The sequence below is a fragment of the Uloborus diversus genome, chromosome 4, assembly GCF_026930045.1.
Source record: "Uloborus diversus isolate 005 chromosome 4, Udiv.v.3.1, whole genome shotgun sequence".
In the NCBI taxonomy this organism is placed as follows: domain Eukaryota; kingdom Metazoa; phylum Arthropoda; class Arachnida; order Araneae; family Uloboridae; genus Uloborus; species Uloborus diversus.
The window spans coordinates 135,103,000-135,118,725 of NC_072734.1; the positions used below are offsets into that span (position 1 = coordinate 135,103,000).

Sequence of the window (15,726 nt, forward strand, 5' to 3'; positions counted from 1 at the left end):
ACAAAATTTACTTATCCTCGCTCCCTTGATTTGTGGTCTATGTTAAAAGCGAGAAAGCGACAGGCATTTAATATTAGGGGGACGTCGGCATTTCAAGATTGTTTAGTTCTCTTGTTGTTTATAATCAATTTTCTTCATTAAAATGTACAATTTCATAGTGAACATGCCAGAAGAAAAAACAAGAGCATGGCGTGAGAAATAATATGCAGATGAAGTGACAGTTCAGAATGTAAAAAACCACATGTCATGGAACAGCAATTGATGGTTTTCTCACAGTTCCTACAAAATTTAAAATCAAGAGTTCTCATTACTTATTTCAGCTGTAATAAACCAATAACTTCTCTTCTTGAAAACAAAGAAGGTGATGCACAGCGACATATGCACATAATTTTACATGAATTGATGAATGAATGATAAACACAATTTATGTTATTCAAAACTGATTGATAATAATCACATTTATCACTCTAATACAAAAGTTTCACTTCCATCATGCCTCTTTACGATACAATATTTTGTGTGTGTGTGTGGGAGTGATAATATGCTAAACTGTATTCATCAGTACATTTTCCATTAAGAGTTTTAAAAATATTTTGCATTTCCTGCATGCTTTGAGATAAGTGGCCTTTGTTTGCTAATGATACTTTTACTTGTGTTGGTTAAACTCCATACAACACTTCACACCACCATTGTTAAGCTACATTGGCTTGAGAAACTAGTAATGCAACATTGGTGGAAAAAGATTAGAAATTCAAATGGCAACAATTGTGGAATGGTGTCAGTACATGCTTGGATTTGTAGTAGGTGCAGTATCGATACTGTTAAGAGTGAAATTCCAAACTGGTTTAACGATGTAGGATGCACATCAGATTTCAGCGATACATCACCAGGCCCTAATGCAAACTATCTTACTAGAAATACAAGCTTCTTCTAATACTTATTTTTAAGTTCATATCAATATCTGTGATAAGAAAGGAAATTGTTCATGTAAACATTTTTGACCCTCAAAACACGTTTTTCTTGTGACAAAGGAGCAAATTTATTAATAACAGATTGCATCCTAAATGGGGTACTTGGCTGTTTTAAATCACTCCCATCCAAAAACTGGAGGCAGGGGAAGAGAGAATGGAAGAAAACAGTGAAGGATATGATCAAAATTATATCATCGACTTACTTTTAAATCTGTCAACAGCGGTTCATAGCAGCTTTGAAACTTTTATTTTGCACATGACAGAGTTGATATGGCAACTTAAATTGCTTAATTTTTCATAGTGAATTACACTGATGCACCCAAATGGGAACACTGAAGTTTAAAAGCTTACAGAAAATACATTTTGCTGCAAAGTTTTATCCATTATGTTAGCTCATGCATACGATATTTGTTTATAATTATTCTGGAATTTCATAAATATTCAGCTTTAAAAAAAAAAATTGAAAATTTTCTTTTTATCATCACTGTCGACAAAAATGGATTTTCTTGCAAACTTTTGTGGGTACAGTAAAACAGTAATGATTAAAGAGAAATAAAATTGATTTCAAAAACCTTGGTCTATTTTGATAATAAAAATGATTTTTTTTAATCTTCAAAAGAGAGAATTTAAAAAAATAATAATAATAAATAAATAAATATTACTATTATATTCCCAATTAGGAATATTGGTGTTTAAAAGGTAAAACTAAAGTTTACTGTTAAGGTTTTGTGTTTTTTTCCTTTTGGTCCACCTCTTGATTTTCGAAAGTAAATTCTTTGCAAATGACATTACAGCCACTTGAAAGAGAAAAAAGGGTAAAACATGAAAGATTAACTTTTATTCCCTTCTTTTCTCACATCAGGCAGTTTTTTTTTTTTTTTTTGCTATTTTGTTCCATGATTTTTTTTTTTTTTTTTTTTTCAGGATTTAAGGTCTCTTATTTTATTTATATCATTTTCATGGGCTTTAGAATGTTTTTACGTAACAGCTCTTTTGAATTTTCTATTATCAGTTTGTCTTTTCCTACCACATACGCAAATTCAATATATTTCTCTAAAGCAGTTAGCTATTCTTTTTTAAATAGCTTCTTAGAAGTTGCAAAATAATTGTTTATAAAGTGAAAAGTATAAAGAACAAAAATTATTTATTCGGATAAGAGCAATTTTTTTACTTTTAAAATTTGAAGGATTTGCACTAGCAAAGTCTTGCAAAAATTAAATTAATTTGTGCACCAAAATATGAATAATTAATTTTGAAAATTACATTGCCCTGGAATTAAGGCAAAAAGTTGTTTTAAGTCTATAGGGAAGCCCCTTCATCACTGTAAAACTCTTCAACGTGTAAAAGAGCTTGCAGGCATGCAGAACTTGCAACATGAACATGTCAGAACTTTAAAATTTTTTACAAGTATTAATTGAGAAGGCAAGATAAAAATAATCAAAATGTAGTAAACGAGAATTAAATAAAATTAACCAGACTATTTACTGACATTATACAAAATTTCAAATGCTTTCTAAATCACTAAGTTTCAGACAAAACTTTGTAATTTTCATTGACCAATAAGAATTTCCCTGGCTTTCAAGGTTAATAGAAAACCTGCATGAAATTGATGAAATAATTGAGCAGAGAAAATGGTTTAGAACAATTCAGATTTTAGTCAGTCAAGTTTATTACTACAGGTAGGTTTTCTGGACTGATTTATAAACACATGCACATAAAAGAAAGTAAAAAACACAAGAAAAAATAATAACTGATGCAAAATTTTATTCTTTTAAGAATTTACAGTTCAAATTTTTTTTTTGTAAAGGCAGTAAAACATGCTGACATATTCAAAACAATAACAAACATGTATTCAGATCATTTATTTTGAAAAATATATCAAATTATGTTTGACAAAACTGCATTTTGTCTAAAAATTCTACAATTTTTTGACAAATTAGACTACAAAAATTTTCTAAAAATTCTACATCTAAACTATAAAATTTGTCACCTAAATAATAGGAGTAAAGTAGATAAGGATCCATAATCAGAAACTATTTGTTGTTAGTAAAAAATATTTTCAGAAGTTAAATTATTTTTACATACACACTTTCCTTTTGAGATTAATTTTGCTTGAAATATTCTTCACTGATACAGATTCTCTTACACAATTACATACTGGTGCTGTATCTTCAGTTTGAGAAATTTTGGACTGTATCTAGATTTAAAAATATTTTTAAAAAGTTTAAAGGCTAAGTAACTACTTTACTTACTAATTAAAAAACATTTGATTTGAAATTCAAAAGTATGTGTACATCAGCAGATATAGAACATATCACACACCTGATACAACAACACCGCCACAAGCTAAAAATTGTCCATTTTGAGTTATATACATGTCCTGGTGTATTTTTATTAGTTCTATTAAAATGAAAGACAGCCAAAAAAAATAACCTTATTTTTAAGATGCGTCAGTGTGTTAATGTAAGAACAGGGGTCATAGTGCATTTTGATGGTCAAAAAATAGGAAAAGTAGGATATTTTTGCAAAAAAGTAGGAAAATGTAGGACCAGTATTTAAATGCAAAAATAGGAAATTTTCAAAACAATGAAAAATGTAATTGAGCAATGTAATTGAGCAATGAAACAATGTAATTAAGCAATATTTTTTCATGAAAAACTTCCTTTCATATTTTTAACTTGCCAGTACATATCTTACATGCAAAATATATTTTTAAAAAATGAACAAATAAAAACATAATTATACTTATACACTTTTTTAGGTCGACTCAACTTCTTATGCGAGTTATTAGAAGTTGGAAGTTTTTTTTTTCGAAGTTCAGATGAAATATCGTTCTCATAAGCATGAAATCAAAAGATGTATACAATACTGATGTAGAAGCAATATTAGATTGTAGACTCCAGAAACTTCAAATTATAAGTAAAATTTACAACTTTTTAGAGCTGTTGGTGCATAAAGCTTTCTTACTTTAATTTTATTATTTTTAAAAGCTACATCCTTAGTTAAATGCCTTATCCTAGAGCTCAGTTACATTTCTTCTAAAATGATTCTTTTAAATGAAAATTTTATTAATTTTAAATTGTAAATTTCCTTTTTTAAATACTAATATGTAAATTTTAACTAAATACTTTTAAAATGCTAGCCAAAAGCATGCAAATAATTTTAAAAAGAAATATAAGAAATACAATAGTTTGTGCACTGTAATAAGAAATTTGAGTCGATTGTTTCAAAGCAGTTTACGTATTACCGGTAGAATTAGATATGAAAAACATAATCATCCAGTATTGCAGGTTGACAGGCAGTATCTTGAACACAATATGAACAAATATGTCAAGTTATATCACTAAGCAAGAATAAATGAGACGGGTACCCCCCTCAAAAGTAAGGGCGCACCACCCTAAATAACACAAAATTTTTTTTATATAGCAAGCCTCTTCCCCCCAAAAAATACCCCTTACCCCCCCCCCCCCCCCAAAAAAAAAAAAAATTCAACGCCACAATCTACTCCATGAAACATCTAGGTGGACACCCCTGAATAAGAATAAGTAACACACTTATTTAAAGCCAAATGCTATTCTATTTCTCAGAACCCTTCCCTCCCTTTTTTTTCTCTTTTCTTGGAGGCTTTGTTCAATAAATACACTAGTAGCAACATTAAAACATTAAATCAAATATTTTTGTTGCACCACTTCAAGAAAAATCTTTTAAGTGCACAAGAATTTTTTCACTCAAGAATTGGTTCAAAAACCGTATGGGTCATTGGATGTAAAACGAACATAATTTTCTATTAAAATTTATGTTATCATTTAAGATTTCAATGAAATTGGTGCAGAGGGGTGACACATTCATAAAAAGCTTTTTTTTTTCACATTTAAATATGAACCCCGTTATGATACATGCCATTTCAATACATACATTTTTTTTTTTAAACTTTCTGAAGAGATGCATTTTGGAAAAAGACTTGATTTTAAATTTTAATTTCATAAACAGTTTGGATACTGAGCCTTCAAATTTTATTGATTTTTTTTTTTTTTTTTGGATTTCTACATTGCTATGGATGAATACTTTGAAATGTTTTTAAAGACTTTTATGTGTTATCGATATCACCCTTTATGTCAAATTTAATCACAATCTACTATTGTGCAGCTAAGCCAAGAGTGCCCCAGTGGGAGGTTGATGTGATCTTCCAAAAAATTCTTTATTCGGCGAATTTTGTTTGACGATTCCGAAAATTTGGGACAAAACTGCAATTCTTTTCTACCCAACAGTCTATTTTTAACACTTTTATTACCTTCACCTGTATGCATATATGTATGTATATATATATGTATCTTGTAACGGAATCTTGCAACTCAAATTTCGCCCACTTCCTGCGACCGGATTCCTCTGAAATTTGGCACGCGATCTCAGAACAGACAATGCAATATTCTATAATGAAGTTAATTAATTAACTATTAATTGTTAGTTTATTCCAATTTTAATCAATTTTTGTCATAAATCCAACAATGTGAAGAAATTTTTTTTTAAATTTTAAAAATGCTCGCAAAAATAATTTAAAATAGCTATAAAAAAAAAACCTTTTGATTTTTCTGCATCAGACAATGTTTCAACGTTTCAACATAATTAGAACATGAGTTACAATTGTTTTTAACTAATTTCATGCCAAAATTTAGGTGAGCCTTCAATTGGCAATTCATTTTTGATCAGGCCATTGTTGAACAATGCTTTTATTAAAATGTATCTCAAATTTGCAAAGTAATATAAATATGATATCTGCACACATAGAGGCGCAGTTGAATGTTTTTAGAGCTCGGCTATTACACTTTAAGGAGTATAATTATTCTTTTTGGAGTTCGAGAGACCACGTTTTGAATGCTACCGGAGGCCTATAGTTGCTTTTTTTGGGGCAAATTCCATGAATATAAAAGATTTTGAATTATGTTGAAATGAATATGTTTCGGTTAATGTTGCACTAAACAGAGAAAAAGAAATAAAAGTAAAATAATAGTTTTCAAAACTAAAACTAGTATGTTGTGGCCATCACGAAACTTTCTTCTATATTTTTCTTTTTCTTTCTCATCCCTCCGCATGCTTGACGAGGAAGCAATATTCCCAATAAAAACAAAATTACACACACATGCAAAAACTTGACGACCATCCCAATGTCTGAATTATTGCAAAAGTAAAGCAAAGAGTGAAAACTGAAAGTTATTTTAAAAGCCTTGCTCGAATTAATTACAAATACTTTATTTGTTAACAAACATAAGATGGCAACAGTTAAAAATTTTAAATCATTGAGATAATATTTCCGATCATTTCCATACAATTAAAATCACGAGAAATACGCAGATGACAATCTATTACGATTTATCTTTCTTATTGTTGCATTAATAAAACTATTTTTATTCGCAAAAAAAAAAAAAAAATCAACACCTCTTGGAGCGATTGGCGTCAAAATTGAACCAACGCCTGTTTACATATGGATTCACATATATTCCAAATTTCAACCAGAACGTATCATTACTTCTTGAGATAGGGCACTCACAATGGAAAAAAAGAACGGGCGATTGCGCTACCCCCCTTTTTAGCTGTTGACACCAAAATAAAATCAGCTCTTATACCCACTAAGGGCTACTTGCCAATAAATTTTTCTTTCATTCCGTTCATTATTTCTTAAGATACAGCAGTCACAATTGACGACAAAAAATGTTTTATAGCTCAACCCTCGTTTGAGTTATTGATACCAAAATTGAATCAGCAACTGTTCCTGTTAATGGCAACATATGGATCAAATTTTGCTTGATTCCGCCAGTTACTTCCTGAGGAATAGCAAGCACGTGTAACTCAAAAAACGTCCCATTGCTCCACCCCCCTTGGAGGAATTCGCGCCAAAAACCAATGGGCACAAGTTCACATAGGAGTACATATGTGTACCAAATTTCGTTCGGTTTCATGCTGTAGTTTTTGCTGTAGAGCGGCCACAAAAAACTGGTCACACACAGACGTGACACACACACACACGGACACACACACATACACATACACACACACAACAGACAGACAGACATTTTCCAAAAATAGCCGAAATGGACTCAGCACACCTCAAAACGTTCGAATCCTTCGAAATTCGAAAATTTGAACGAATCCAAGATTTTCTTCTATATATTAGATATAGAAGAAAGTAAAAAACAAGCTTTTGCAGCAAATGAACTGAAAAGTAAAAAATTAACTTTGGATGATAAGGTTCATTTTACTACAAGAGCGCGTTTTTTTTTTTAGCTTTTTAAACTATTATTTTATTATAAGTCATATTTATGTGTTTATATGTACTACTATATCTAAAGACCTATCTACTTCAGTACTTTGTATGCAACAAAATATTTTAGGTAAGAAATAACATGAAATTTTTAATTTAAAACTTTTTCATTTTAAAAAGAAAGTTTTACTTCTCCGAATTTAAGTAAACTTTATTCTATCAGACTGAAAATGATATCTATTTTACAAAACTCTTGAATTTTAAGAAAATGTGACAGAAACAAAAAAAAAAGGTGAGGGAAGATTCAGTTTTTTGACTATAGTTCAAATTGAAATTCAAATACAATAACTACGTTACATATCAGCAAAAAAAAAAAAAAGAATAACATACATAATCAAGTGTAAGTACCAAAAGTTTCTATTTACATTGATGGATTTTTTTTTATACTTTTTAAAAACTAAAGTTTTTTCTTAATACAAGCAGTAGAATTCAAAAGAAATTGCAAGCATGTATAACTTCGTGAAATAAATTCAATATTAAATATAAACAATTTACAATCAAAAAATTTTCATTTTCTGGATGCAAATTTCTTGAAATCACATCAATTTCAAAGTGAAGGAATTTCAAGCTAAATTGTAAAGGAAAATCAAGCTAAAAAGTAGGAGAAGTAAGAATTTTTTGCTGAAAAGTAGGAAAAGTAGGAATTTTTGCTGAAAAGTAGGACAATTCCTACTTAAGTAGGAAAAAGTAGGAATAGTAGGAAAAGTAGGAGGAAAATGAGCCCTGTAAGAATTTAAGCTTAGACACATTACATTTAAATTGATTTTTTTCGAAAAGTAGTTTTTGCAGATGTAGCTGTGTTGCACTTGGTGTGGGATATGTTTAGAAGAAATTAAACAACAATAACTTTGGATTTTAGCTGAAAAAAAATATTGCTATAGTGTTGATAGCTATTAAGTGATGAATAAAAATCTTAAATTTTTGCATGCACATGTTTCAAGATTACAAGTAGCCCTTTTTCAATGCATAAGAGGTGAGCTTACAGAAACAGAGCATCTGACAAAACAGACAAGTAGAAAACTGTTCAAATATCAAGAACAAAAGAATCACAAGAAGCCAATGAGAGTACTAGCATTCAGCAGCATTACTACGGGGTGGGGGGGGGGTCACACCCAAAATGTATTAAAAAGTTTATGAAAAATATAAAAATTTCTTTTTTGAAATTTCTCTCAATATTTTTAATTATGTTCGATTGATCAAACCGAATAACATCACTGCATGGAAGGAGGTGTGAAACTAGGGACATACTTCTCAGAGTGACACCTGAAATGCATTTCTGAGTTTTTGAAAAAATATCCTTCAATTCTGGAAAATGTCTTGAATATTTTTATTCTTAATATCTAATCTATCAAAAGAAACATCACTACAAGGGGGGAGGGGGGTAATGCCAGGCCCTTACCTTTTCTTGCTCACTCAACTCTGGCTAGGTTAGTATAGTTTTCAGAATTTTATAAAAGAGTGTCAAAGTCATGTTAAAAATCTCTGCAGTATTCTTCTCATGGTGATTCATTGACAAGAAAAACCTCTATATTAATTAAGGTAATTCAATCAAAAATGTTTACAAGTTTTAAAAAAATGTATTACTTTTTGAAATACAATACAAACACACATACAACAAGCAACAGTCAATAATACAACAGTCAATAATAATAACAATAAAAGGCAATAAATTATTTCATCAATAAATTCTTACTTGTTTTCTACTTTGCAAAATGGAAGAAAAATTCTATTTTTAGTTTCAAATAAAAAAAGGAACAAAGAAAATCAAGGGGGAGGGGTGATACTACAATCAAGTGTCACTTTTTAATTATTCTATTTTTATAAAATGGGTTATGTTGTAGAATTTTCATTAAAATTTTGAAATTAAAAATTATTAATGTATTCCAGAACTGAAAAGTTTACAGAAATCTTTTTAAAATATGACTTAAAATACAAACAAGTATAATTGAAAAAGAAAAAAAAAAGTAAATGCAAACCTCACATTCTTTTCCACCAATGAAAAATTTGCTACCTTCTTCAAGAGCTTCCACTTCCTTGATCTTATAACCAATGCCTTTCTCAATTCTAAAATAGCATAAAATCATAAATAGGGAATAAATTTCTTTAGTTTATAACGCATTTTTATCGAATATTATCATCGAAAATATCAAAAAAATCCGATATTTTGATATAAATCCGATACTTTCAATTAGCACAAACTAAAGTTCAAAATAGTAAATGCATCCTCAAATCACTCTTTATTTTGTTATATTATAATTACAATATTTAGAGTTAAAATTAAGGTTTCTTTCATTATTACTATCTAATATTCAATTTTGCATTTCAATCAATTTTAATGGAGTTAATTTAGCATTAGCTGTTTTACTTCTGTTCATTTTTTCTTCTGTTAGCTACTTTTACAGTTATATGACTCAGTAATAAATAATATACATTAGTCAGTACACAGTCATAAGACATTTTCATTTTTTCTGAGCAATGTTTAATATTTAATTAAGCACTTTCAATATGAACTAAATTTGTTACATTACTAATAATTTAATAAATATAAAATACAAGTAAAAAAGGAATATTATATTACTTTATTATATTAATGATTATTAATACATCATAAAAAATATAGTACATAAATTTTTGGTTATGTGTAATAGTAAATGAAAAATATTACTATGATCAATGTACTTTTTATATTGAAAATACCATACTTGAAAAAATAAATATCGAAAATATCATGATATTTTCAAATTAAATATTGGATATATGTCGTTATATATATCATGATATATATCGACTGATATATATCGGCGAACTCTGTAAAGGATACATAAAAAAGTTGAACATTCTTTTTAAAAGAAAGAGAAAAATGTTGAATACCATGCATGCATAAAAAGTCATTAGAGCCCAAAATTAAAAGCGAGAAAAAAGAAATATTAAAACTCAGTTGTGGCATCATTTTAAATAGTTAAAAAAATCAAACACTTTTAAAAGATAAAGGTAGGCCTTTCAACATCTGGAGATAAATGATGATTTTGTGCTGTTTCCTGTTTGCAAAATGCAATACAGAAAGGAAGATAACTTCTGTTTTTAAAATATTCATTTAAGAAAACTTTCATTTTTATACCTTTTCTAGTTTTAAACATTTTACTTTTTAATGCAGTAAATTATACATAAAAATGTATACATATAAAAAAATATTTTTGCATGAGCAAGTAGTTTTTCCAAAGTTGATACTGCACAGGAAGAGAAATAGTTTATTTTTTAAGAAATTACATACAAAGGATTGCAGACAAAACTCACAATTAAACTTGTGATAAAACCTTAAAACATTAATAGGGTTATTCATGTCAGATTAACAAGGCATTGAACCAGATCATCTCAGATTTTCATGAAACTATCAAAGATCTTCTTCTTTGACGGCTCATTTTTTTATATATATAACTATCATTCATAATTGATTACTAATTCATTTTTGAAATTTGATAAAAAGCACTTATTTTACTTGCCGACAGTGTTTTTTAAAATGTTATAACTCAAGTTCTCTGGAAGCCACAGAGTTGGGGCTCCAAAAAACTTTTAGGTACCTTTAAAATTGATTTTTTAATAAAAATTTATAATTTTAAATGTATTCTAATGAATGCATTCCAAAATTTTCAGAATGGGACCATTAATAGATCAGCGGTTACAGCAAAAAAAAGTGACATTTTTGCTAAAATTTGCATTAAAACATTGTTATAGAAGCTACACAGATGTATAATAGCTTATTTTAAAGCAAAGAATATGCAATTGAGTGTGTTATGTAACTTAAATAATTTTAACTAGAGTAGAGTCTTGAAAATCCGAGTCTCGAAAGTTCATTGTTCCGCTTAATCCAAGGTGCTTCGTTTATAGTTCAAGTTAATATTTTTAATAGTTAAAAAACTGATTTTCATTAAAATTTGAAAACAGAATTATTTTGTCACAGTAAAATTTATCAACTACATTCAGTGTAAAAATAAAAACACATAATTAAAGTAGGTACATTGAATGAAATTAGTTTTAACAACACTAGCCCTAAGTGGTACAAAATATTCATCATCCACAATTTATGGATTAAGAAATGCCTTGGAGATAACTCAATACGTAAAATTGACATCTATTTGCCACAAAAAACGTGTTAACATGCTGTATGGAACATTCGATTGCAATACAAAAATGGTGCACAATTTGATACCACATAAGTTGTATATATGAATATTAAATCATATACAACTAACCATTTTTATGTGAACCCAAGATACATAATAACTCACGCACATGTATACAGATGTCATGGAAAACTTGTCAAAATTGATTCAGGCAGTCAAAATACATGTTTTAATTGCCTACAAATTTTCACACATAAATACATATGGACATCGTGAAAACCTAAGGCAAAAATTTGTTTAGACGTAATTTAAACAGAAATTCATATTGAAATCTGATAATTTTTTTCTGAAGACCATGCTTTCTTTTCTATGACACAAGGAAGTAGTTCTCCTCCTTATGTTTTCCAAATAGCGTAAATTTTTAATCTGGAAGAATTTTCCGGATAATCAGAGTTTTTAGTAATCCGAGTTGACTTGAGCCCCAATTATCTCAGATATTTGAGACTCTACTGCATAAATAATTTCATGTTAATTTTCACTCACTGAAAAAAGTTACATGCTGATATATGTTATACATTATTATTTGGTTTGAGGTTGCATACCATATTTTAAAATTATCCGATCACATGAAAAGAGTGAAAATTGAGTTGCAAGATTCCATCCGAATGGACATACACCAAACCAAGTTAACAAAAACATGGTTAAAAAAAACTTTCTTCCATCATTTAAGTGTTTATGGAAATACTTACATTTTCCCATCTAAATCTCTCAAAGATGCTGTTCGATTTGATACTGTTAAAATACCTGTAAGAAAAACAGATGAAGGATGAGCTCTTTTTTGATATCTTATAAGTTCAACTTTGTATAAAAATAATAGTCCTGGGGCGGGGATACAAATGTATGATAAAAGCACGTATAACTAATAAAGTAACCCTATTAGTGCAGAAGTGCATGCTTTAATCTGCAAAGCATTGCTTAAGGTTTCTGATAGAAACAGTAATTAGCAAATGAGGGTAAAACGTGTTTAAAGATAACATCCTAGGCAGGCTTTCATTGAATTTTTTTTCTAAATCATGCTGTATAGCAGCAACTACCTGGGCTACTAGTACCATCTCTTGCCCCAAGACAGAGAAGAGGTTCACCGACCAATGTGCACTGGTTATCTCCAAATTTTTAATTTTGCTACTTAAATCCCTCTGCTTCTCACTGCCTCAAACGAAAGTAATATCATATTCTTCTACTACGGATAAACTTAAAAAGAACTGTGTGGCAACTAAACTTCATTCTACTAGTTACACAGCAGTTATATAATAGAGAATTAATTTTCATTTTACCATTAATATAACAACTTTTAATATCAGAATCTGTCTCTAGTTCTTTTCTTTTCAACAAGGCCACAATTAGTAACTAAACAGATTTTTTTCAAGTCACATTTTAAACTATGTTATGGGTTGAATTCTATATTTTATTACTCTGGGTCATTTATTCAGCAACAAGTATTTTGAACATGTTTATTACTTTTCAGGGGAAAAAAACGCACTTCGAAATAAACATTTGCATTATTTCAGCATTAGAGTATATATATTTGATTTCTTCTATTCATCATTAATAAGAATACCCCCCCCCCCCCATTCCTTCAGTGTTTTCAAATAGGACTATCTTATTTGTTGGAAATAAGTTTATACATGATGAATGTTTTTTAGATTTCATTTCATATGCAATATAGTTCACTATATATGTGTAAAACTTAGGCTTCTTCCTCTTCTGAGTAAGAGAAAAAAAATAATGTTGTAAACTTCACTGCTTTTATTGTCATGGAATGAAATTATTTTTTTTAAAGAAAAGCTATCTAATTATTTTTTCAACGTCTCATATGCTCTCATAATGAAAAGTCTTACGGCTGCAAAAATATATCGCATATACTCGAATATAAGTCGACCCCCTACTTTTAAGAGGAAAATCGGGAAAAAAACAAAAACCTGCGCATATGTCAAGCCCCTACTTTCAGAAAAATAGGGAAGGTTTTGCAAATAATTTTAAATATAAACGTTGTAAAAAAGAGGAAAAGGAAATGCAATGACATTTTTCATGTTAAAAAAAATGTCTGTTTATTATTTATTTGCACAAAAAGGGTTCACTTCTGCAATTGCGATTTTTGTCAGGGTTCAATTCTGCTGTTACGATTTTTGCTTTTATTTTGAATAAATATCAATAAAATTCTGCGCTGTCGCAATATTATACATTTCTTTTTTTTTAAATTAGCATTCATTTACAATTACCAGAAGAATTCCCGAATAGGGCGATTCCTGTAGTTTTTGCGTAGTCGGCCAATTGCTCTAATTCTTTAGTCTTTATTTTACAGTCAGACCGTGTAAAATTACAGCAGAATGTGTAAGTATTTCCTTCTATAGCATTTACTTAAAAGGGTTGGACTAAAATCAGGAAAATGTTCTTGTTTTCAAGTTTTTTCCCCCAAGAAACGTTTGGGAAAAATTTGTTCTGCCCTGATCAAACGATAGTGCCGTAAACAAAAACAAAAAATCAAATTATGTTTTGAAAGAAAAAGAAAAAACTTACCATCTCCTTCCCACAACTTATGCTGAAAAGGAAAAAATTACAAATTAAAAAATTTAGTATAAAATAATAACATTTCGATGTAAATATTAATCTTTTAAAAAATATATAAGACGTTTATAAGCTTATTTTGTTTTTAACAACAGTCGGTATTCATAATTACAAAAAACAGAAATCAAATTTGTTCCTGATAACAGAATTGAAAAACTACAACTTGACAAGAAGAAACTTCACTCAATAATTTTGCACTTATATTATGATGTCAACGGGGAACTTGAGAAACCATGCAAAAAAATTTCATTTCTTTTCTTTTAACACTGCGAGAGCAAATCTTTTCTACAGAATTGTTATGGAGCAGCTTCAAGCTTAGAGTAATTGCTACTCGTAACTCGTAAATACATTTTAATTAATTTCACTTCAGAGACAGTTGATTTTCTTTTTCTTTTTCAAATGGTCTTTATCTAATTACAAATGAATAGGTAAATAAAGGGCTTGCTGAAAAAAGGAGTTAGCTCCAATTTCATTGTTTTCAAATGAAGAGCTGGTTGTCATTAAAGCTGGAAACACAAATCCATGTTTCTCTTTTTTATATCTTGATGACTCATGTATGCTTCTCAGAAGTTATATAAGAAAAGTCATGAAAATTTTAAAAAATAGCAAGTGATTTGGTGTTTTAAGCGTTAAAAAAAATCATTTGCAACATTTTCAGAGTTTCCAAATATTTTACCATTGAAAATTCCCCCGACTTAAATATTCAATTTGCCGTCCTTATCATCCTTAATTAATTCTTTAGATCAATTTTATTTCTCACACCTTCATTGATTTGAAACACTGGTTAAACTTAATAATAATTTTTGTGAACCTCTTGAATCAACTTGGATGCAAATGAATTAAAATTTGGGAATAATGGCGGCAAAATTAGAGATGAACTAGTCTCAACTACACAATAAGACATATAAGAAAAGTTAAAAATAAATACATGCTCAACACAAAATTGCTAGTGTCCAAGTGGTAGAATCAAATAGTAAAAGAAAACCAAGCAAATTTTATAGAAGCAGATGCAATCGGATTTCAAAATGCATAAAAACTCGGAACTCACATCATGTGAAAGCATCAGAATGGTTTAAAGAAATGGCTAAGAAAATTTTACACTTAATCTGTAAAATTCGATAAGATTGTTCTTGAACCCAAAACCCATGACCAATTGTCTGTTTCCGGGATTTTTGAGCATTTTTTAATGAAAATCCTGATTTCTCATGACCATTTTTTATTGTGGCCGAAGTTCATTACGTTCCTCGACTTTCCAGGTGTGTGCATACCCTGTATATATTTGCCACTGAAACTACACAGCGTTTCAAAATTACATGAAATAATTCATTTATGCAAACGCAGAAATTCAAAAGAAATTCTGAAAATTATCCCTTGAAATCTTACAATCGAGTCATAATTATTTAAGTTACCAACCTTTTTTGATGAACGTTTACAATATAAAACACTAAATGATGTTTTTTCAACTGATAGACATGTACAAGTTCGACAGTTCATTGATGATGTCTTGTTTTCATTTGATTGCTCACTAGGTGGACTAAACAAAGGTTCTGAGGTTTCAGACTCTTGGTAAGAAATAGCCTTTTCAATAGGATTCTCATCTTCTATCTCTTTCAGTGATGTTTCTGAAGGTGAATCATCAACATTTAAAATTGGTTCCAGTATCAATTTTAAAATTTCATCAGTGTTACAAACT

General features: G+C 29.2%; 1 protein-coding gene across 1 annotated transcript in view; it reads right to left on the bottom strand.

Moving 5' to 3' along the window:
- Window positions 1-15,180, bottom strand: part of LOC129220845 (DNA repair and recombination protein RAD54B-like) — a 67,301-nt gene extending 52,121 nt beyond the window's left edge. Inside the window, exons 1-5 of the mRNA XM_054855275.1 lie at window positions 15,133-15,180; window positions 13,986-14,007; window positions 12,158-12,212; window positions 9,264-9,351; window positions 3,057-3,168 (exon numbers count right to left, since the gene is read on the bottom strand). Of these exons, the coding sequence (XP_054711250.1) occupies window positions 3,057-3,168; window positions 9,264-9,351; window positions 12,158-12,212; window positions 13,986-14,007; window positions 15,133-15,180 (325 nt within the window). The remainder of the gene's footprint in view (window positions 1-3,056; window positions 3,169-9,263; window positions 9,352-12,157; window positions 12,213-13,985; window positions 14,008-15,132) is intronic.
- Window positions 15,181-15,726: the final 546 nt, after the last annotated feature.